The sequence below is a fragment of the Ostrea edulis genome, chromosome 9 (assembly GCF_947568905.1).
Source record: "Ostrea edulis chromosome 9, xbOstEdul1.1, whole genome shotgun sequence".
Classification (NCBI taxonomy): Eukaryota; Metazoa; Mollusca; class Bivalvia; order Ostreida; family Ostreidae; genus Ostrea; species Ostrea edulis.
Window position 1 is genome coordinate 37,760,706 of NC_079172.1, and position 24,663 is coordinate 37,785,368.

Here is a 24,663-nt window from a genome sequence, read left to right on the forward strand (position 1 = left end):
TTCTTGTTTGTTGTTTATTTACTCCTGGCCAATTAAAGGAAAATGAATGGCTTGTGTGATAAGAAGCCATAAAGCAATATTTGCATTTCCAGAGTTTTTGCAAGTTGAAATAAATATCATTTTTTAAAAAAATACACGAGGGTATGAACTGCAATACGTCACGATGGCATACTTTTCAGGAAGTGCCAACGTATTTGATGCATTATTCCAGCATGAAGCATCACAATTCAAACCCTCATGTATTTGCAAAAATGAAGTTTAACTCTTTAAATGATAAGATGGTCTAATTTTAAGTGTAATAGAAAAATAAACCTTCGACAATAAGAGGGGCTGTTTGGAGGACCATAGTTCAGATTTACTCTTGTTCTGTCAATATAGATCTAACAGATCTCGCTATAGGAGTTCCGTGGTCAATGAGAGATACATAAAGGCTGTGGTCCGTTGAGCCTGTTTGAATTATGCAGTACCCCAGAGGGGCTGTTTGGAGGACCATAGTTCAGATTTACTATACGAGTTAACTGGTCAACTAGAGGCTGTAGTCTGTTTGAAGTATGCAGTACCCCTGTCTTCTACTCCTTAGGATTGTTTGAACAGAGTAGACAATAATATCTAGGTGTTTTTCTAAGGCCAGGTCCCTGGTAGTAGGAAATTAGATGTGATGTTGACCACTTCCATCTGCTCCTCCACCTGTACACAATTTTTGGTATGCTATATGAGGCAATAACAACCCGGGGGTTGTACATACCATTTAGTCAGTTTGTTGTACATGTATCTACATTTGTTGTCGTAATGTGTTCTTGTTTACTTATCAGTACCGTACGTCTCTGCTTGCATTCATTGTAGTAGTTTGCTTACTTTTATTGTCGTGTTTTAGTTTTAAAACCATGTACATATAATAAAAATATTTGGAGATAAATAAACAGACGTATATATTAAGGTACAACCAAATTAACCAGTAATGAGTCTGAAATAAGGATTAAAAGTCTGCTGACTAGCTTTCAGAATACATTGCATGTTTATGTATGCCTTTGGTTTAGTATACACCAGGGTACAAAACTGTTTTTATAACGGTTTGTTTTGAATTTTGGTAAATACTTCGAGAGTTTCTTAGATTATATAGATTTTCAGGAAGGAGGTAGTCGATGAGATGGGTCTTCCTAGTCGATGAGATGGGTCTTCCATATCCTTGAAAAGTTTTAAACATATATTTTTGCATCTATTGGTGACCCTTATTGATTTTCACAATAAAAATATTCTGAATTTAAAGTTTATTTTTGGTCAAAATTGCCACACAGGGGCATACACTGTTGTCAGGAAACAGTATCTTTGTTTACATTTGTTGTGAAGCAGTCTTTTCTTTACATTTGTTGTCATGAAGCCATCTTTTTTCCGATTCTGCATACTTTCTGTATTGCATCCATTCAGTATATCATCTTCCACACTGACGAAACCTGCATTGATTTAATTCCTTGTTCACTTTCGAATGACAAGAATGAACAAAAGATATATCAAATAATCATTTAATATCATTTATAAAAATAACAAACAATAAATAAATGCCTTGTATAAGGACTCATACTATAGCCCTGCTGGTATTAACTCCTGGGGGTGACAATCTCCACATCCTATTTAGAAGTAAATGTGACAGTTGTAGAATATTGCCTTCAGAAATCGGTGTTCCCGTAAAACATGCCTACAACGAACCCGTAAAATGAAATCACGCTTTTAAAAAAGCGATTTTCATTCCGTGTGGCAATTTAAGTAAAATAATTAAAAGAATAAATGAATATAACAAAGTAAGCTTATTTTCAAGCAAAATTAGCTGTTCCAAACTGTTCCTTAATTAGCTGTTCCAGACCGTTCGTTATAAGCATGTTTTACTGTTTAATGTATTGTGACTTAGTATATACATGTACAACGGAATTTTAAATGCATTGTGAAAACATGGAGATGAAACAGTTCTGTACGAGACAGATCTTAAATAGGTGAACGTCCAATTTTATCATACATTATAAATATACTTGGTTTTGACATTGATTAATACAAAATGTGCAACAAATGGAAGACAATTGTTAGCGCTGTTGAAAATAATAGGGAAATTGTGCACCAATTCATCCTGTGCAACATTTAACGTGCTTTAATGACATCTCTAGACAGTGTAAACAAAATATTGATGGATGAAAATATAAAATGAATTCATTGCAATCTGGTATCCAAAAATAAAAGATGACTTCAGTTAATGCCCTACAGGTTGTATGTTTCAACATTATCGATGATAAATTAGTCTTGTCCACAGTTTATGAAGATGGGCAGATCCAGATCATCTTGAAAGGGGGGGGGGGTTACTTTCTCAGGAGGTAACACACTCCAAAATGGCACGACATGTGAAATCATTAAAAGTTTCCAACCAATGAAGGTTTGCACACCCCTTCCCTTCCTCTAGATCCACCACTAATGAACTGTGTGATGAGATGTTCCTGATCTATGATGATGTGGTCAGTATGTGTATATTTCGAGATGAATCACAGTTGATCGTTGCATAGTAATGGTGGTCACAACCTTTTGGCAGTGATTTACTGATTATTCAGCCCTGAGAAGAACAAAATGGACAAATTATTCAAAGGTACATTGAGGTCAAGGAGTTTTGTAAATTATAAATATAATAGATGTTCATATAATTCAAATGTTAGCAGAATTCATAATAAAACACTTTTGGTGGTCCAGCAAAAGCATTAGTTGTTGCCACTTAAATACAAAAATCTCTGTTTATCCATTATTATATGTAGAAGAAGTGCTTAATGATGCATCAGCTCCGACTGAGCTAAATTTTAAACGCGCAATAAATACATGTACAGCATGTCTAAGGAGCAATCAAGACGTTTTTGACATACAGACAGAAATTACACAGCATTTTTTATTAATTGAGCGTGCTCTTGTGTTCTCGTATGTTGCCATGCCAGTGACATAAACTGAATGTTGCTGAAATTAAAAATCAAGAAGTGTCATCTTGATGTACCTAGCGGTGTTCAGGAACCGCCTCAATGAAGAAACCGGGCACAAGTCCTCGACGACCATGGATCTGAAAGAGGACGAAAATTTGTACAAATCTATATCTGAATTCTGGAGGTTATTTGTAAAGCATACATCATAAGATAAATGGATTAAAGGAATGTCAATATAGACAGATACATGTAAATGGCCGGACAGGTAGATACAAATGTAGATAGACAGACAGACACCGTGGAATCATTTATATTTGTAAGGATCAAGGTTTGCCAAGACTTTACAGTTTCTTGTCAGGATGAAATTTAATGAATGTGACTTCTGTGCAATAAAACATATAAAATGTTTATTTTTGAAACAGTTGTGGTTTGAAAGTGGATAAGGGTACACACAAAATCCACAAAAATTGAGCCCTCTCAAAATCTTGTAATTCTATGACAGGTCCTTGTATAGCGTAGTGCAAATAAAAGATCAAGTGGGGGGGGGGGGGGGGGGGGGGGGGGGGTCCGAATATCATAAATATGTCTTGATTATCTGTGTGTTTACCTCTCCGTAATAAAATCCATCCACTCTCTCCTCCCCATACACTAGGATTCTCTCCCCTGCCTGGAACGGAAGCTCAAGGCGGCCATGTTTACCAGGAGATGGGACAAAGTCGTACACACCAACAAACTGTCAATAACGACCAGGTATTCATATAATTAACTATAGACTCTAATTATCTGTTTTGTTCTCAAAATTACAGAGTCCCAGTTGAAAATTACCCTACATAGTCTTTATTCAGAATGACTCGACATAGTCCCTAATAAGCTGAAAAAACACTACACTGAATAATCATCTAATATTTTCGTGGGATAAAATTTTCATGTTTTGAAGAAAATAAAACATGCTTGAGGGGATTAGATAGTTAATTGAAAATTTTTCATTCTTTATCGTATTTCTCAGTTTTACCCGTTAGTGGAGAATTAGATGTAATTTTTTTATCGTAGTTCTCAGTTTTATCCATTATTGGAGAATTAGATGTCTTTTTTTACCGTAGTTCTCAGTTCTATCCGTTAGTGGAGAATTAGATGTCTTTTTTTACCGTAGTTCTCAGTTTTATCCGTTAGTGGAGAATTAGAAGTTGTTCTTTATCGTACTTGTTATTTTCACACATTCAAGGAAAATTAGATTTCCTGTGCATGTCCATCCCACAAAAATAAGGAAAATTACTTCTGCCCCATTAAAATGAATGATCTTGACATACTTTAAAAGAATAAGTAAAATAAACTGAACTGAAGGGCACCTAGTTGAATTCTGGATTCGAGATACATACCATGCGTTTATGTGAGGTAGAATACACCTCATGGTTCTTGATAGCAGACAGACTTTCTTCACGGCTCTCCAGATCGCTCGTTATTGAGCCATTGTGAAGTGTTTCCACGAAATCCGAGCACTGCCCCCCAGACCCCAGAGTTTGTATACTGAATGCCTGACGCTGGCGCGTGTCCACATTCTTAACGATGGTTTTCGCAATGTGAGGACTGCTTGCTTGCTGATGTAGTCGTCCATTTAAGTAGATCTAATAAGGAGAGAAAGATGTTTAGAAAATTTCACAGTGCACCTTCTTCAGCACCTTTTTATGTTGTGCACAAGTAATTGTTCATCACGATAGGCTATACTATGATATCAGTTTGATATCATAGCTATCAGTTTGATATCATAGCCTATAGTGATTATACTAACTTTTTATGTTGTGCACAAGTAATTGTTCACCACGATAGGCTATACTATGATATCAGTTTGATATCATAGCTATCAGTTTCATATCATAGCCTATAGTGATTATACTAACTTTTTATGCATAAATTAGATATACAATACATTGAAAAATTTGTCCACCCCATTTGATCATGTAGATGTGTACTATCAACTTAAATTCAGCCCCAATCCTTTACATCTAAATCATTGTAAAGACTGTGTTTCACGTCAAGAATTTTTCACTTATAGAGATAGGAGAAGAGCTACATATAGGTGTCCACTTACTTTGTAGCCAGTACACTTAACCCCCCGACTGTGACTGTTGTTGGTGAATTTAGGTGGTGTCCAGGCTAACATTAGGGTGCTTTGATTGATGACCTTTTCGACCCAGAAGTCTTTGGGTGATTCTGGGTAATCTGAAATTTAAATTGAATCTGTTATGATGCAAGGTACATGAATCTAACTCCTTATAACCCAAAACTGATAAAGAAAATTTATACCAGAGCAATCTGATCACACACACTGGATATTTAAGAACAATTCTTACTAGATGTCCTAGACAAGGTGGTAGAATTTCTAAGAGAAAGGGGAGATAATTCTGGATGATGTCCATTCATTCTCGGAGACAGAGGGGCACCTGTAACATTGATTATACAACATCAACAACACAAACTAGTGATATACACTAGTCAACATTGAATTTAATCTGATATATCTAGTCAACATTGAATTTAATTTGGTATATCTAGTCAACATTGAATTTAATCTGGTATATCTAGTCAACATTGAATTTAATCTGGTATATCTAGTAAACGATAACATTGAATTTAATCTGGTATATCTAGTAAACAATAACAATGAATTTAATTTGGTATATCCAGTCAACGTTTGAATTACTACTGGAAAATAAAGTCAACATTGATTTATTTAATACTAGTATATCTAGTTAATGTTGAATTCATACTAGTACTCTCTCTCTCTCTCTCTAGTAATCTTAACATTGCTGTTTGTGGTGTGTAATTGATGAACTCTCTCTCTCTCTCTAGTAATCTTAACACTGCTGTTTGTGGTGTGTATTTGATGAACTCTCTCTCTCTCTAGTAATCTTAACTGCTGTTTGTGGTGTGTATTTGATGAACTCTCTCTCTCTCTAGTAATCTTAACACTGCTGTTTGGGGTGTGTAATTGATGAACTCTCTCTCTCTCTCTCTCTAGTAATCTTAACACTGCTGTTTGGGGTGTGTAATTGATGAACTCTCTCTCTCTCTATAGTAATCTTAACACTGCTCTCTCTCTCTAGTAATCTTAACACTGCTGTTTGTGGTGTGTAATTGATAAAATCTCTCTCTCTCTCTCTCTCTCTCTCTCTCTCTCTCTCTCTCTCTCTCTCTCTCGAAATCTTACCACTTCTGTTTGGGGTGTGCAACTGCTGAAGCTGGAAATGTGTCTGTACAATTCTTTCTGGACTAGCATCTAGATATTCTGGCAGTTTCTGTCCCATGATACCTTTCCAGCGTCCATTCCTTTGGTCAGCTAGGCTAGCTGGACGCAAGTAGGCTGCTGGAACCAGTCCTGTTTGACCTCCGACCTCTGCCAAATAATAACCCGTGTCATCCAGGGATCCTGAAATATACAATGATATTGATTATAGTCGCCATAGAAACTGTTCACCACAAAAATTTATTTCTCGTTATCAAAGCACTTCTTACATTTAACAGTGAAATACAGAACAACCACACTAAGATGGGTTATATTCCTCCAGAGAATTGCCTACTGCAGAATAAACACTATTTTATACTCTCGGTTTGAAAAATATTATGCAGTCCTTTTCCAACAGGTAAAAGAGCAAAGCTGGGTATATTGATTACTGTGTTACAATGCACACATTATAATTACTTTACATTACAATACACACCTATTACTTTCACTCTGTCCCATTCTCTCAGCCTCAATTCTTCAGATGGACGTTGACTTCTGGAGAATTTCTGAGGATCGTAATCCGCCACGGCAATGAATAGCGGATCTGGCGGCATGTGACCTACAGGCAGAGACTCGTTTGGTGAGCCGTAACTGAGCAACTTTTGACCTCCAAGAATGTGCGGTAATAGTGGGGTCTTGTGGGACGGTGGCAGTAACCTTTGCCGTCTTTCTGTGGAGTGGTTTGATCGCCGAGCAACTTGAGTCACCATCTCTGTGTCACTGTGGGCAACAAAGTCCTGGTTGTCACTGACCGATGAATTGGAGCGTGACCTCTGAAGGTCAATCATGGACACCGAATGTCTGCTCAGGTTATTTTCTTGCTGCAACAAATGTTTCATAAAATGTATTGTCTCACCAAACTATTACATGATATTGAAATCTTCATAAATGACAAAGAATTTTTTTAATCATCACAATAAATCAAAAATCAATATATGCACCCAGGGGTGCATAAGCCGAGTTGCATGGAATACACTGTAAAGTCTGGAATGATGTGGCATATTTATAATTGTGAAGAACTAATTTCAGTTTTAAACTTATCAAGTTACTGTCCAGAAACAATATTTGTCTAAAGTTTTCAATCTATTTTTGGTCACTGTGACCTTGACCTTTGACCTTTTTTCTCCAAAATCAATAGGGGCCTTGCTTTGCTGGTATCCAACAATATAACCAAGTTTCATTTGATTCAAATTAAAAAAATTTCAAGTTATTCTCTGGAAACTTTGGAATTTTAAATCTATTTTTGGTCACTGTGACCTTGACCTTTGACCCATTTTCTCCAAAATCAATAGGGGTCTTCCTTACCTGGTACATAACAATATCTTTAAGTATCATTTGATTCAGATTTAAACTTTCTGAGTTATCATCCGGAAACCAAATATTTCTGAAATTTTCATTCTATATTCGGTCACTGTGACCTTGACCTTTGACCTTTTTTCTCCACAATCAATAGGGGTCTTCCTTACCTGGTACCCAACAATAAATCAAAGTTTCATTTGATTCAGATTTAAACTTTCTGAGTTATCATCCGGAAACCAAATTTTTCTGAAATTTTCATTCTATTTTCAGTCACTGTGACCTTGACCTTTGACAATTTTTTTCCCAAAATCAATAGGGGTCTTCCTTACCTGGTACCCAACAATATATCAAAGTTTCATTTGATTAGATTGTAAACTTTTCGAGTTACAATGTATCATCCGGAAACCAATTGTTGACACCCAACTGCCCGTCCACATCTCCAAACCAATAGACGAGTTCAACTTCGTTGCAACTCGGCTAAAAATGTTTACATGTGTATGCATTTCTAATTTCTCATTAATTAATAGATTTCATCAGTCAAACTATTTTTGTCTTCTACACAATATACTGTTCCCTGACCACACATTCAACCTCACTGAATGATTTAAACATGCAGTTACTCCTGAGGTAGGCCAGGGCTCCACCCCACGCTATGACAAACCCAAGTCATTAAAAAGCTAGCAACTGCTTGCCAAGCTTGTGGTTTCAGAAGTGATAGTTATGGGTCATTAGGATGAGACCTCAAAAATCAAGGTTCTGTGTCATGGTAAGCATCAGTGTGAAATAAACTTTTGCTGATAAACACCCCAGGGCTCCGAGGATTTGTGAGGGTTCCATGTCACAGTTAGCACCTCAAAAATCAAGGTTCTGTGTCATGGTAAGCATCGGGGGTGATATAAACCCTCACTGAAAAACACCCCATGGCTCCGAGGATTGGTCAGGGTTCCCTAGCTGTCACAGTTAGCATCGGTGTGAAATAAACTCTCACTGATAAACACCCGTGGACTCACAACATTGGTCAGAATTTGTGGCAATTGACACAGAGCTCGTGAAAAATTATCAATGGCAGTAAAACTCTATAAAACATTATACCTGGTGCGATTCTTCCTCCAGAGTATTGTACTCTTCAGAGGGCATTCTTTGTTCCATCAGGGCCAATTCCTGGAGAAGTGCCCCTGCCCCGCCGCCTTTCTTCAGTTTTCTCAGCTCTGCCCCTAACCTTCTCAGGAGGTGGTCCTGTAGAAAGATGCATTTGTGAAGTCCCGTTTTCCAGAATTTTACGACATCTTTACAAGTACATGTAAAATCTAATCTTTGCCCACTACTAATGTCATTGACTTTAATCTTTACATGTACAGTAAATCTCATTTATAATATGAATACAGATACAGTGAATTATGGACAGAGTTGTGAATAGAATCAAGTCTTTCTGAATCCCCTGCACTATTCTTCAGATTTCTTTATATATTCAAAAATTCACATTTAGTTATAATGAATCCAGAGAAAGCAAATTTACGAGTGTTGATGACGAATTCTTTTTCCTAGGCAGTCATATTGGATTGTTTTTTCTTTCATTTTATAACCATATGATATCCCTCTCCATTGATGTTTTAATTATTAATTTCTCTCATACTCATATTTATATTTTCACCCATGTTTTTAAAGGAAGTCAGTCATTATGACAGTGTACAGTACCTCCTTAAACAGAAGAGTGATGTGACCCACCTTTTCTCTACATTTCTGTACCAGTCTGGCAAGCTTGGTTTTCAATGGAGCCATTGAGAGTAGGACATGGTCATTCTTTGTCTCTAGATCACAGCACTGAAAGACAATTATCAATACAGTGAGCCAATTACATAAAGGATTAGACATTCTACAAACACATTATTCTGTCTACATAAGGATAAAACATTCTACGAATACATGATTCTGTCTACACAGAGGATAAAACATTCTATGAATACATTATGCTGTCTACATATAAGAATTAAGCAATCTCAAAGTTTGTCTGTATTATCAGTTACTATCAGATTTCACAAGAGCACCACTAGAATGACTTACTAAATAATAAACTGCATAAACTCTCACATACAAAAGAGAGCTAAGATTAATGTCTAATCAACAAGTATTTTCATAGACAAGAGACGTCAATCACGCAAACACTTCTCACTTGGATTTCTCAAAAAAATCTCAAATTTGAGTTATAGAGTTTTCTTATATTTGAGCAGCCAAAATTTCAGTAAAATCTCAGACATAAGTCAAAGTTTCAGTAAAATCTCAGACATAAGTCAAAATTTCAGTAAAATCTCAGACATAAGTCAAAATTTCAGTAAAATCTCAGACATACCGAAGTCAAAGTTTCAACTTAAGTTTATTTTGAGAAATCCAGGCCAGGCCATCTAATTCAACTAACAGTGAACACATGAACTCGAGTAACTTGAAATAATCATGCAGTTGCTCATTGCATCTCTTTAGACCTTACACACTAAAATTTACAAGATATAATGCTCCTAGATCAGAACTCAATGCTAATATGTACTGTGTACAGCTTTTTAGATTTGCTTCCAGTTATTTTCATGGATTCTTGACTAAATGCATTTTCATGCTATCTTAAATTAACAAACAATTTAGCGAAATCAAAGTACAGGGTACAACAGCAGCAGTACACAGGCACACTGAATAATACAGGGTACAGCAAAAATACAGCAGTACACAAGCACACTAAATAATACAGGGTACAGCAAAAAATACAGCTGTACACAACACTACAAAGTCCAGCAGGTGACAACTGAAATAAAATTTGAACAAAAGAGAACTCATCATGCATGGAAAACATGCACACACTTCAAGATGTTTAAGGAGGTACTCTACATCGTCATAATGGCCAACTTCCTTTAAAAACATGGAGGGACAAATCAATCTTAGCAACATTTGACTTTTCCTTTTCAATTTAAATAGCTAGCCCAGTAGCTCAGAAGGGTAGCATACCAACTGCTGAACTGTAGGTCGTAGGTATGAGTCCAGCAGTGGTTTTTAAAAATGTTTCCAGATTTTATTCTACTAAAACTGTATTTTTTGACAAACTGAAGTAAATTTGAAAATTTTCAACTTCCACTTTTCATCTAGTACTTCAAATTTCTCTGGTATAGCATGCATCCTTAATTGCCGTCAAGTTTTTCTCAAATATTCTTCACAAGAAAGCTAAAAACTAATGGATGTCAGAATTTGTTTTGTAAATTATCTTATATGACTGTAATGAGGTTGTGAAACACAAATCCTCTCTAAAAGTGGCCATATTTGAGTGCTGATCATGACAATAAATACTATACAAAAAGATGTACTGACATTGATATTTCACCCTGTTCTAAAGATATGACCTTGAAATGTAAGGACAACACGACCTTGAAATGTAAGGATGACACAATCTTCAATTGTAAGGACGACACAATCTTCAATTGTAAGGTGACATCTTCATTGTAAGGACAATGTAACAATGAATTGTAAGAATGGCATAATCTAAAAACTGTGAAGATGGGGCAGTCTCGAATTATGAGGACAACATAATCTTAAACGGAGAGGACAACGTGACAACACCTGAATTGTAAGAACGTGACAACACCTTCATTGTAAGGACAATGTAATCTTGAATTGTGAGGACAACACTTGAATTGTGAGGACAACATCTCCATTCTCAATATGACATAATTTTGAATTTAAGAACAACATCATCTTCAATTGTGAGGATGACCGAATCTTGCATTGTGAGGACAACATGTAAGGCAGATTTGTTACCCTGGAACGCAACCCTTGAAGGCTGCCTATGGCTTTGTGCAGGTTTGCATTTTCACTCTCCAGGGAGACAATTTTGGATTTGTAAGACGAAATCTCATCAATTAAAGATTTTATTTTTTCTGTCTGAGATGAGAAAAAAGGAATAATGGTATTGATTACACGTAATCTGTGAGTAGAACATATTATTATATATTATGATATATACTGAACCCTCAATATTATAACTACATAATTCAAATTAGCATAATGCATCGAGTGTAAAATTTTGTCCATCTTTCATTCTGAATTACATTACACAATTCTAAGACTTATCATGATCTACTGTAAACTGTTTTTTTCTTCTGGAAAAAAAATGTGCATGACGCAAGTTATACCCTAGTTTGTAGAACACTAGCCATATGATCGAGTTTGCCTTCAGAAATATCGATTTCACTCTGTAATTCGGCCGCAATCATGACCTCCTTTTCCAGTCGTTGTATTTGGTCTTTTAGGTCGTCCCTCTCTATTTTTAGAAGTTTTACGTTTCGGAGGTGTATCTGCATGTTACCGAACTGTTAAACACGGGTAGACAGGGTGAACATTTAAACACTGAACGTAGACCTACAGCAATATATTACAATCTATTTCATTCAAACCTATAAAAGGCATAGAATTGCCGTGTCGCAGAATAGTACTTCTTCCTGTTCAGCGAGATCAGGTTTATTTATCAAGTGACATTAACATTTGGTCCCGAAAGTCGGTATTAAATTAAAACAAGGACACAATGGAACAACTTATCCTCCAAAAACTATGCCATGTGCAAATAGTCTGTTACAGTTTTGATTTTAAACATGAATTAAAAAACTGGACTTAAATATGTTTAGTACGGTAAAACACAGTGACAGTGAACATAGTTAAAGTGAATTCACACTTACAATGAAGTGATTTTTATTCCATGTTGGAATTGTTTAAAAAATACTACATTACGCTGTTCAGAAAAACACCAATCTTTATAGTTTTTCACTAAAATTTAACTCCCAAAAATCAGCCTTATAAAAACGTATATACGATAACCACAACCCGTGACAAGACAACAAGGGATGCCTACCTGTTCCTGCAGCCTGTTATAGGCATCCTTGGAGACCCTGAGGTCTTTCTCTGTATTGTGTAGATCTGACACCTCAATTTCCAGGCATCGTAGCGCATCCAGAGCATTAGTACGCATGTCCTCCACCAGGCGACACTCATCCTGCCACTGACGAAGTTCTCGCATCAAGCTGTCCACCTCATTTCTCTGTAACAAAATTAATATTCATCAAGCTGTCCACCTCGTTTTTCTGTAACAAAATTAATATTCATCAAGCTGTCTCATTTCTCTGTAACAAAATCAATATTCATCAAACTGTCCACCTTGTGTCTCTGTAACAAAATTAATATTCATCAAGCTGTCCACCTTAGTGTCTCTGTAACAAAATTATATATTCATCAAGCTGTCTCATGTCTCTATAATAAAATTATATATTCATCAAGCTGTCCACCTCGTGTCTCTGTGACAAAATATTACATGTAATCATCAATCTCGGTCTACCTAATTTCTCTGTAACAAATCACTACTGAGCTTTGTAATAAACTGCTGTAACTTTGTAATAAAATCCTTATACCTCAAATTCTCCATCTCTCTAATCATCATACTTGTAAATTCAATGGTTACTATAGTTCTTCTATATTTGTACTAATAACATTAAAGAATATCCTGTGTAATAGTTCTTATCTTAAACTTCTTTAAATATCACACATTGTAGAATATCTTGTCTGTTAGTTTTTACTGTCACATTGTAGAATATCTCATCTGTAATAGTTTTTACTGTTACACATTGTAGAATATTTCGTCTGTTAGTTTTTATTGTCACATTGTAGAATATCTCATCTGTTAGTTTTTACTGTCACACATTGTAGAATATCTCATCTGTTAGTTTTTACTGTTACACATTGTAGAATATCTCATCTGTTAGTTTTTACTGTTACACATTGTAGAATATCTCATCTGTTAGTTTTTACTGTCACACATTGTAGAATATCTCATCTGTTAGTTTTTACTGTTACACATTGTAGAATATCTCATCTGTTACAATGTAGTTTTTACTGTTACACATTGTAGAATATCTTGTCTGTTAGTTTTTACTGTCACATTGTAGGATATCTCATCTGTTAGTTTTTACTGTTACACATTGTAGAATATCTCGTCTGTTAGTTTTTACTGTCACACATTGTAGAATATCTCAACTGTTAGTTTTTACTGTCACATTGTAGAATATCTCAACTGTTAGTTTTTACTGTTACACATTGTAGAATATCTCATCTGTTAGTTTTTACTGTCACACATTGTAGAATATCTCAACTGTTAGTTTTTACTGTCACACATTGTAGAATATCTCAACTGTTAGTTTTTACTGTCACACATTGTAGAATATCTCAACTGTTAGTTTTTACTGTCACATTGTAGAATATCTTGTGTCTGTAGTTTTTACTGTCACATTGTAGAATATCTCAACTGTTAGTTTTTACTGTTACACATTGTAGAATATCTCATCTGTAATAGTTTTTACTGTTACACATTGTAGAATATTTCGTCTGTTAGTTTTTATTGTCACATTGTAGAATATCTCATCTGTTAGTTTTTACTGTCACACATTGTAGAATATCTCATCTGTTAGTTTTTACTCTTACACATTGTAGAATATCTCATCTGTTAGTTTTTACTGTTACACATTGTAGAATATCTCGTCTGTTAGTTTTTACTGTCACACATTGTAGAATATCACAACTGTTAGTTTTTACTGTCACATTGTAGAATATCTTGTGTCTGTAGTTTTTACTGTCACATTGTAGAATATCTCATCTGTTAGTTTTTACTGTCACATTGTAGAATATCTCGTCTGTTAGTTTTTACTGTCACACATTGTAGAATATCTCGTCTGTTAGTTTTTACTGTTACACATTGTAGAATATCTCGAGAGTGTGTAGTTTTTACTGTCACATTGTAGAATATCTCGAGAGTGTGTAGTTTTTACTGTCACATTGTAGAATATCTCGAGTCTGTAGTTTTTACTGTCACATTGTAGAAATTCTCGAGAGTCTGTAGTCTTTACTGTCACATTGTAGAATATCTCGAGAGTCTGTAGTTTTTACTGTCACATTGTAGAATATCTCGAGTCTGTAGTTTTTACTGTCACATTGTAGAATATCTCGAGAGTCTGTAGTTTTTACTATAATCAGTGTCTGTAGCATTAATACACACCTTTGCTGTAAGTTCCCGGTTCTTCTTTGCTAGTTCGGTGTTTAGTGCCACTGGATCCCGGTTCAAATCCTGCCTTTCACACCCAGAATCTTGAAGTTCCTCCATTGTCTTGACCAGTTCTGCCTCTAGGATCTGAACCAACTCCCTGTCAGATTTAGAATCCTGAAAAAATCATCAGAAAGTTGAAATATGTGAAAATCTGTATCTAATTCAAGGAACATTATAAATTTATCAGATAATATTATATTTGTCAACTACCCCCCCCCCCCCCCCCCCCCCCCCCCCCCTCTTCTTGCAAGGAAGTGATAACTCCTGAAATTTTGTCAAAAAGCCAATGGAAATCCTCTCTTAGGAGTCCATCTGAATGATTGCTATTTATTTATATTGTGATAACTATAATAATATAATTATAAAATTTATATAGCGCCTTATATAAAACAAAATACTCTAAGATGATTTACAAGGGTAAGAAGAGAAATAAAACAGTTAATGAAATTAAATGACAGTATGGCATAAGATCTTATATCTGTAAAATTACCAAAATAAAACACTATAATGAAGATCAATAGCCAAAGTTTTTTTTATGTTGAGCACTATGCAAAGTATTAGAAATCAACAAAATCAAACATTATACATGTACATTAAGAAAATTGCAATAACTGCACTTACTAGTTTATCATTTAAAACACTGCATGCAAAAATATCTGCAATAAATACTTAATTTCATATTTCTATAGAGAAAGTTTATGAAACTTATTACCTAGAGATTTGTATGAAAATGAAATATTCTGATGAAACATGCTCTTCCTATAGACTTCAATGTAGAATTCAAGGGGAAATAAATTAAGCACTGTAGTAATTAAAATTTTGACATTATTCCTGTGGTGGATAATTTTTATTTGATTGAACCCTTCAAAATGATACCATGATCACAAAACTCACACCATCAATCTATTAGATATGAAATATGATTGTTATACATTGAATATCTTAAATCACTTAATACCTTACTTATTAGTATATAGAGGCTTAAATAGCACCAATAAGCTGATGAACCCTTTTAAAACCTTGAATTCTCACCTTAAGATCCAGCAGGGCTTTTAATTTTTCTATGAAGTCCTCTAAGATAAGGATATATCTAGTCTTTGATTCTACTTCCTGCTCTAATTTATTTATCTGTAAAAAATTCACATGAAATTCAATCTGTAACAAAAGCATTATGTTTGATCAAATATTTTGCTCTTTCTCTCCCAATCTCTCTTGAGCTCTCTTTTCCCTTCATCACATACACTAAATCTCTCCCAATCTCTTTCGAGCTCTTTTCCTTTCCTAACATGCACATAATCTCTCCCAATCTCTCTTGAGCTCTCTTTTCCTTTCATAACATACACTTATATTTAATATAATCTCTCCAAATCTCTCTCGAGCTCTCTTTTCCTTTCATTACATGCACTAAATCTCTCCCAATCTCTCTCGAGCTCTCTTTTCCTTTCCTAACATACACTTATATTTAATATAATCTCTTCCAATCTCTCTTGAGCTCTCTTTTCCCTTCATCACATACACTAAATCTCTCCCAATCTCTCTTCAGCTCTCTTTTCCTTTCCTAACATGCACATAATCTCTCCCAATCTCTCTCGAGCTCTCTTTTCCTTTCCTAACACGTAATCTCTCCCAATCTCGATCCCTACAGGGCTATTTCTTCTACCATTCTCTCTTTCTGCTAAGACACAGTTATCTAACATCATTACACTGCTGAAATATCTCATGCTTCTGTGTCAAAGTGAAAATAAATGACTGCACTGTGACATGCACAACTCAAATAAGTCAGCATCTTCATCTTTCATTTGGCAGAATGTTTTATAATTCATCACTGCTAGCAGTTTTACCATTTCCCCCCTACCAGCAATTTTTCCAATTTTGAAAATTAATTATATCAACATTTATTTTGGATTTTTTATCCTGACATGATGAATCAGAATTCACCAACTGATTATGTTATTTCTATAAATAGTAAAACTGCAGCATATTCTTTTGTTTCACATGGAAGAAAGGGGCATCTTTTTACAGGTGTATGCAAAGTTTTGTATTTGTATGTACAGGTGAACACAAAAGTCAAGCATTACTGTGTAAGATGACAACAATAATGTACCTTTCTTTGTCGTCTTCGAAAAGGAGGAGGCTGTATATATGGAGACTACATTATTTTACTTTTATAAGAAAACAAATAGCTTGAAGAAAAATCTACTACCTTTAGAACACACACACAAAAATAAAGAAGAGCTGTGTATCATCTTGCAATGAGTGTCTAGAAGTCCTATAGTGACCCTGACCTTTGGACCCCCAAATCAGTAGGGTTAGTCAGAAAGAAAAAAGCTATATATATATCCTCTTTTAATACATATAAAAACAACCCCTGAATACAGATAAAGACAACCTTCCTTAATATACAGATAAATTAAGGACAACCTTTCTGAATACAAATAAAATACGATCCTCATTACAGAAAAAAGACAACCATACTAAGTCTTAATATATATAAAGACAATCCTCTTTATATAGATAAAGACAACCTTCTTACTATAGATAAGGACAACCCTCTAAGGCTGAAACGATACACTCACTTCACGATATGATACATATTGCAAAATACTTATGCCATGATTCAATATTTTCAATACAATACAATTTATAGAAGAAACCAATAATAACATTGAAGAAAACATTAATCAACAAGAATCAAAATCTTAATTTTAAAAGCAAAATGTTTCCGAACTGCCACACGTAAGATGCTTGATGGCTCTAGTTTAAACTGATAAAGTTCATTATTATTTTCATCAACCTCAAGGCAAACAACAGTCTGAACTTTATTTGATGCTATTTTGTCCCTCAGGCAGGTAAAAATAACAAGACCAGGCCAAGCTTAATGTATTTTACTGACCCAATTTGTATTAAATGTATCGAATCGAAAATCGAAGCAATGAATCAAAGATTGAATTGAGCGTTTACATTGAATAGTATCTATATTTCGGTGAATTGTTTCACCCCTACAACCCTCCTTAATATCGATAAAGACAATCCTCCTTAATATAAATAAAGACAACCCTGGCTCCTGAATATAGATAGATCAGAATCTATGAACAAGATTATGAACAGAATACATATTTTTTACCTCCTCTTTGAAATATTTGGATTCTTTCTCAGCATCTTCTAATCTTCGAAAGGAATCACTTGCCTGCAAACACAACCATTGTTATACACCGTTATTCCACATCAATTTATGCAAAATGCTTTCAAAATAATAAATAAAATTAATAATTGTATGCCTATCCCATTTGGTTCAAGTTTGCTAAAGTCTAGTTTACATTTGGCCTGCGATGTTCCCACAGAGCTCGTAACCTGGCTGTATTTACTTTGCCGTGCAGCTTCCATGACAGGCGGTGACTGCGAGATTTTCGTACAGAATCATGGACTAGCTCCGTGGCCTCTAAGATACTGTTTAGTTTAAAGTTATAAAAAAATTTAAATAGTAAGTCTATAGCCTGTGCACATGTTGTACAATCCATTGCATGATTTCCATACAATTATTTCCCTGAAAAAGTACACCAACAGCAAACGGATGATATATCAAGCATTTGGGCAAAAAAGGAGATCGTAGTCTCGTGGATAACTCGAACACCTCTCACACACAGCTATTGCAATGGCTCCATACAATTTCTGAGAGAGACTTGTGGAGATTGCGTGGGAACTATCATATCATCGCATGATGTGTGAACACAGCCATTGTACAGATTTAAGTCTAAGTAAGTGAAAAGTAATCTTATTGTGACCTTGACCTTCCTCAAAATCTACATTTACTCCAATTCTCAAAATCTACATTTACTCCTATTCTCCATGTAGATTTCTTTTTGAGTGTAGAATAAAAAAGATGTGCTGAGTAACAGACGGATGGGCAGACATTGTGAAAGGGCTTTGATGTTCAAGCCGGATTTTGATATCGCATAACATATATCAAAGGATTTTGATATCGCATAATATATGTCAAACAAATTTTGATATTGCATAATATATATCAATCGGATTTTGATATCGCATAATATATATCAACGGATTTTGATATCGCATAATATATATCAAATGGATTTTGATATCACATAATATATATCAAACAGATTTTGATATCGCATAATATATATGAAACAGATTTTGATATCACATAATATATTTCAAACAGATTTTGATATCACATGATATATATCATTCAAACAGATTTGGCTATCACATAATATATATCAAGATTTTGATATCACATAATATATATCAAACAGATTTTGATATCGCATAATATATATCAAAAACAGATTTTGATATCGCATAATATATATCAAACAGATTTTGATATCGCATAATATATATCAATTTTGAACAGATTTTGATATCGAATAATATATATCAATTTTGAACAGATTTTGATATAGCATAATATATATCAAACGGTGGTTACCTTGGATTTCCACAGTAGCAAGGAATCCGAATCATCCGAGTCGCTGAATCCAGACAGAGGGCGTTTCTATCAATGTAAATAATTATTGACTTTTAATCTGGTACAGTTGTCTTCATCCAGACATAAACCTATGAACGAATTCTTTATAGCTGTTAAATCTGTCTATTCCAACATCTGATTACTCGGTTTTGCTGTGAATTATTTTTACCCTATTTTCATTCACAATTGTTCTATTTCTATGTTATTTATACTATACAATAAAACATCCTTTCTAATCTGATATCCTCCCTAATCTGACACAAAATTTATCTCCAAGAGCATATTAAATAAGAATGATTTTCTCCATCCTAAAAATGTGTAATTCCACCAACCTTTTGTAGTATTTCCTTATAAAACATTTTATTTTCGTACATGTTGTTAGAACTGACAACTTGAGATGTAAAATGTATATCAACCTGTAATGATTTTCCAATCTCTGCAATTTTCTCTTTGAGAGAAAGCTGTGATTTGCCGGTGGAGGCGACAGAGGTGGTTCCGTGCCCACTATCCGGTAGACTCTCTGTCCTGATTGGAGGAGACATTAATCTGTACTCCTCTGTCATGTACGACATATTGGGTTCTGCCCCCTCCCTGTCCATGTTGTCATGATCGATGGGCATCAGGTAATGAGGGGCTTCGAAATTATTTGTGCCATGAGTTGAGGATGGGGTCATGTGGGGCTCTGTTCCGTTGACCGGACGAAATTTTCTTCGTTTTGTGGCGGGACTATTTCCGCTGGAATCTGTGTCATTCTGTGTTAATTGCTGACTCTCCGATTCTGATGGGAGGGTCAATCCTGAAAATTGACTTAAATGTACATCAGGCATCTTTTTTCATTGAATGTTAATGAAACAATGTCTCAACACTGTATTGTAAAGTTAAAGCATTTAGTTCATTCAATGAAAAGAAGATTGTTTTAATAAAAGCTATAATGAATTCAATGGTAGCAAATTATGACCTTCACATTATTCTGAAGATCTTTGATGTGGACTTTCCAGTACACCAGATCTTGCTTAGTTTGGATTTACAGACAGATGGACAGACAAGATAGAGGTGAGGTTAAAATCCCTTCCTCCAATGTTTAGTCCCAGAGCCATATAAATACAAACTCGCTATATCATAAACATATATTACAGAGAATCCTAGCATGGTTATATATCAGACTGATAGACACACTCACCCAGTACTAGCTCGGTTATAGATCTGAATGATAGACACTCACCCAGTACCAGCTCCTCATTGCTGGTTTGGTGGGACCGGTTTGGTACACTGGAATGTAAACTGGTGGCTTTCCCGACATGGATCCATCGCTCCTCGGTGGCGGCATGGGAAACTCGGGACTCCACTTGCCGCCAGTGAGCTTCTTCCTGGGGTAAAAACAGCTCGTCCTTTTCTAGACGGCTGATAAAGTCATCAACCCTACGTTGCCGATCCTCATTTGATATCAAGCTGTAGGGATTTTTCTCTCGTAAACCCTGTACATCCTTTAAAATAAACACCAGGACTCAATATCAGACTTATCACAATATATAGAAAGCTGTCAATCTGTTGTCTGTTGTAATTATTATATGTTAAATACTGCAGCGCATTATCTCTTTAACAAAATCTAGCGAAATAATCAATTAAAATGTATACAAACTTTTATTTGTGTTCAACGATTTTCTAAAATTTTACAATTAAAATAATACACTGCTGATAGCTTTCACCTTTCCTATAACTATTTTTCTAATGCATGCACTTCATTCAATAGGCACATTTTAAAGCAGATCAATGAATGCTGGCCATATTTCTTTCAACCAGTTAGCTGCTATATCTGAAAACTTTTGGAATTTCATATCCTGCCCCTAGCTGCAATGTTTCTTAATGCCTATTCTCTCCACCTATAACATTGTGTGTTCCAATCATATTGTAGTAATGAATGTTACCATGACAACTGCAATGAAGGAAAGATCTAGCCTCTAGCCTATCTAATCATGAACCCTGCAGAGTAACCCATCATAATATATTTTGCCCTTTAAACCATGCTAACTACAATAGGTAACTAAGGCAACAGACCACCAGTTTACTAGTGATACCTGGGAACCATCCAGAACTACAAACTTCCCCTCTTCTGTGATTTGAAGCTGAGCATGACTTGTCTCCATCTGATTATACACAGGGAGGTCAAATCCATTATATACAAACAGGTGCCATGCAAAAAATTAATTTCAATTACGTTCAAATGTTTTATAATTGTTCGATAAAGATTCGACATCGACATAGACTCATCATTAACCTAAGATATGTCCTGCATAATAATTAATGTTACTTCTTTTCACATATGTGCTGAAAATTACAAATTTAGCATCACCCAAAGTCACTGTATTATCAGTGCATTAATATATTTTCATAATATGAAGACAAATTTTAAATTTGTCCAATGAAATGATATTGAAAATGAAAAATTTAATATAAAATGAATTGGGCAACAAGATGTGTTTGTGAAAAATTATCATGCCCACAATGGCAACAAAGAAACATAAAAAAACATGTTTAAAGAAAATAAGATATTTCTAATGTGAAGGTCATAAGGTCATTATTCGTCTTAATACAAAATATGAAAGCCCTAGCTACCTTAAATAATTCAGGAGATATACCAATGTTAACTTTTCTTAAGAACTGGTGAAACTTCAAGGTAAATGTCATAAGGTCAAAGTTCATGATATAAAATGAAAAGTCTTGCCACGAGAAATGCACATAGGAGAGCCCTATCACTCCCCATTCAAAAGTTATGAGCAAGAATAAAGGACAAACAAACAGACAGAACAAAAACAATGTATTTTCGGATCTTCGCTACAGGGGCAAAAAATTCTAATAGAAATAATTAATAGATAGGAATTATAAAGAAATCAAACTGTAGTCATACATGTAGAATTGGTGCAAGACTATATTTCTGCAAACTGTTACAATTAACATTTGTGCAAATAAAATTTATTGCCATTTTCCACCCCCAGCCCCTTTCACTAAAAATTTTCCATTGTAGACCTTTTCTAAACAAAAAAATTAGAAAATTAAAATAATCAAGTCTAACCATTAAATGTACGGTACAAAACCTTTACATCATTTCTAAGTTTACTGATAATTTATGATAATATCTGTAGCTTTTGTCTGCATTACTTTATAAATGTTTACACACTGCTTTCTGGATCTATAGCTAAAAAAATAATTGTCAATTTATTTTTAGAAAACACAAGACATTCTGGCATTAATAGCTTGGTATGAACATTGTGTCACATATCTTCCAGGTTTTTGTCTTTAAAAGCTCTGTAAACATTGTTCCATCACAATTAGCAGTTGTCGACATTTTGCAGGTTTTCACCAGATTTATGACGTTACTTATTATAGGAGAATAAAACTTGTACTGATTGTAACTCGTATAAAATTGCAACTTGTACACGAAATATGTATCTTAATTTATACAGACACAAAAAAGGCTAATGTTGAGTCCTTGATATAGAGAGTTAGGGCCCTTTAACATTTATTGATATAATCATACATCAAATATTGATGAATCTTAAGGAGGAATAACACACCAGCATTATGGCTGACTTCCTGTTGATATGAATATCAGCAATACTTGTATATTCCTTTTAATTCTAAACCCCTAGATGGGTAGTTCAGTGGGTTTAACATGTCAGCTGCTGATCTGTAGATCATAGGTTCAAGTCTAGCAGGGATTTTAATCATTTTCAAAAATGACAATCTACTAAAACTGCATTTTTTGATATCATTGATATATATCCATCCATATCAGATTTCTCTGGTGTGTTATCCCTCCTTATCAAGCACATACAAAATTAATTCAATCATGCATTTTACTTAAGAATACCAAGCATTGTGTTTTTTTCTGAATACTTGTGTCTAAAATCATAATTTTTAGCTGAGTACTGTAATCCAGGGTACCTTATAAAGGTCCATTATCACGTGACCATTATCAGTGACCAATAAATTCGCCTCGCTCCTTTCCACCTTGTAAATATCATTCAAATTTTTTTTATATATCCAAATTTATCACCCAAAAATAATCCATGCATAAAATATGACGGTATTGTTAGAAAGGAAAAGAGAAGAAATTCTAGTGATAACAATGCAAGACAAAGAAAAGAAGTCTTCTAATTAAACATCACAATTAATCTATGTATATAATTAGAGTGTCAGGGAAATTGGTGATAGAAATGTCAAGCCAAACTTGTAAAGACATGAAATACTACCAAAAAAATAAAATAATGCACTCATTCTAAAAAAATACCTTAGGAATTACTTCTGTCTTCATGAGGCTGGCATCAGACTGATCATACAAGAGTTCTCTGCTCTTGTCCAAGCTCATCAGCTGATCTGCCAGCTCCGGTACAGGGTGTCCAATAAGGTTGGACTGATTTGACCTTTGATCTCTAACCCTTCTCTCTGCCAGGCGACCTGTTCCCTCTCTTCTTGCATGAGAGGGGACATTCAGGTCTTTGAGTATTTCTGAAAGACAATATTTTGTACAGAATGATTCTCTTGCATATTTAAATATATTATGCTGACATCATTAATTACTACATGTATTTCAAAATATGCAAAAATAGGGATACCTGTCCAGTAGATTATTATGTTAACCACACGACCCTAAACAAATCCTCATAATACTGTTAATTTCTTACAGGTCTTAACAATACACCAGTACCCGAGCTCCATCAATACCCGAGCTCCATCAATACCCGAGCTTCATCAATACCCAGGCTTCATCAATATGCGAGCTTCATCAATACCCGGGCTTCATCAATATGTGACCTTCATCAATACCTGGGCTTTATCAATACCCAGGCTTCATCAATACTCGGGCTTTATCAATACCCAGGCTTCATCCATACCTGAGCTTCATCAATACTCGGGCTTTATCAATACCCAGGATTCATCGATACCCAGGCTTCATCAATACCGGGTTTCATCAATACCCAGGCTTCATCAATAACCGTGCTTCATCAATACCGGGCTTCATCAATACCTGGGCTTCATCAATACCCAGGTTTCATCGATAACCGTGCTTCATCAATACCCAGGCTTCATCAATACCCGGGCTTCATCAATACACGGGACTCCTCAATACCCGAGCTTCATCAATACCCAGGCTTCATCAATACCCGGGCTTCATCAATACACGGGCCTCATCAATCTCCAGAAAACATTGGATTTCTGTTCCATCTATGCTTTTGCGTATTCTAGTATCATTTACAATCATGACTTTTGAAAACTTAGTATTACCTTCATTAATATCACGCCCCTCAGAAATCTGCCCCTCCTCTAGAAGTGTCCTCAGCAACTGTAAAAAAATTCAAATCAGCGGTCTAGCTTAAAACTGCTTGTTGTTGTTGACATCTATTCTAGACTAACTTTAGAGTTCAGAAATAGCTCTTCATATTTTTTTGGATGATCAAGGCTGGACAGGAAATTGCATCAATGCATGAAGAATATTAATGTATACCTTTTCCGTTTCAATTCTCCAATTAAT

The 24,663-nt window shown here is 34.9% G+C and overlaps 1 protein-coding gene across 7 annotated transcripts in view; it reads right to left on the bottom strand.

Moving 5' to 3' along the window:
- Positions 1-1,504: 1,504 nt before the first annotated feature.
- Positions 1,505-24,663, bottom strand: part of LOC125657744 (centromere protein F-like) — an 83,090-nt gene continuing 59,931 nt past the window's right edge. For 3 of the 7 annotated variants that reach the window (XM_056149098.1, XM_056149102.1, XM_056149103.1), the window contains 22 exons: positions 24,417-24,474; positions 23,422-23,639; positions 23,076-23,141; positions 20,356-20,617; positions 19,550-19,929; positions 19,095-19,160; positions 17,763-17,825; positions 15,671-15,766; positions 14,591-14,752; positions 12,401-12,586; positions 11,688-11,864; positions 11,314-11,436; positions 9,247-9,342; positions 8,614-8,757; positions 6,659-7,043; positions 6,148-6,366; positions 5,291-5,380; positions 5,029-5,159; positions 4,319-4,564; positions 3,550-3,675; positions 3,017-3,079; positions 1,505-2,590 (listed from right to left, as the gene is read on the bottom strand). In XM_056149098.1, the coding sequence (XP_056005073.1) occupies positions 3,017-3,079; positions 3,550-3,675; positions 4,319-4,564; positions 5,029-5,159; positions 5,291-5,380; positions 6,148-6,366; positions 6,659-7,043; positions 8,614-8,757; positions 9,247-9,342; positions 11,314-11,436; positions 11,688-11,864; positions 12,401-12,586; positions 14,591-14,752; positions 15,671-15,766; positions 17,763-17,825; positions 19,095-19,160; positions 19,550-19,929; positions 20,356-20,617; positions 23,076-23,141; positions 23,422-23,639; positions 24,417-24,474 (3,357 nt within the window). In that variant the 3' untranslated portion in view covers positions 1,505-2,590. Of the gene's footprint in view, positions 2,591-3,016; positions 3,080-3,549; positions 3,676-3,767; positions 3,814-4,318; positions 4,565-5,028; positions 5,160-5,290; positions 5,381-6,147; positions 6,367-6,658; positions 7,044-8,613; positions 8,758-9,246; positions 9,343-11,313; positions 11,437-11,687; positions 11,865-12,400; positions 12,587-14,590; positions 14,753-15,670; positions 15,767-17,762; positions 17,826-19,094; positions 19,161-19,549; positions 19,930-20,355; positions 20,618-23,075; positions 23,142-23,421; positions 23,640-24,416; positions 24,475-24,663 lie in introns of those variants that run through there. The other 4 variants (XM_056149099.1, XM_048888499.2, XM_056149100.1 and 1 more) reach the window with 4 other exon arrangements.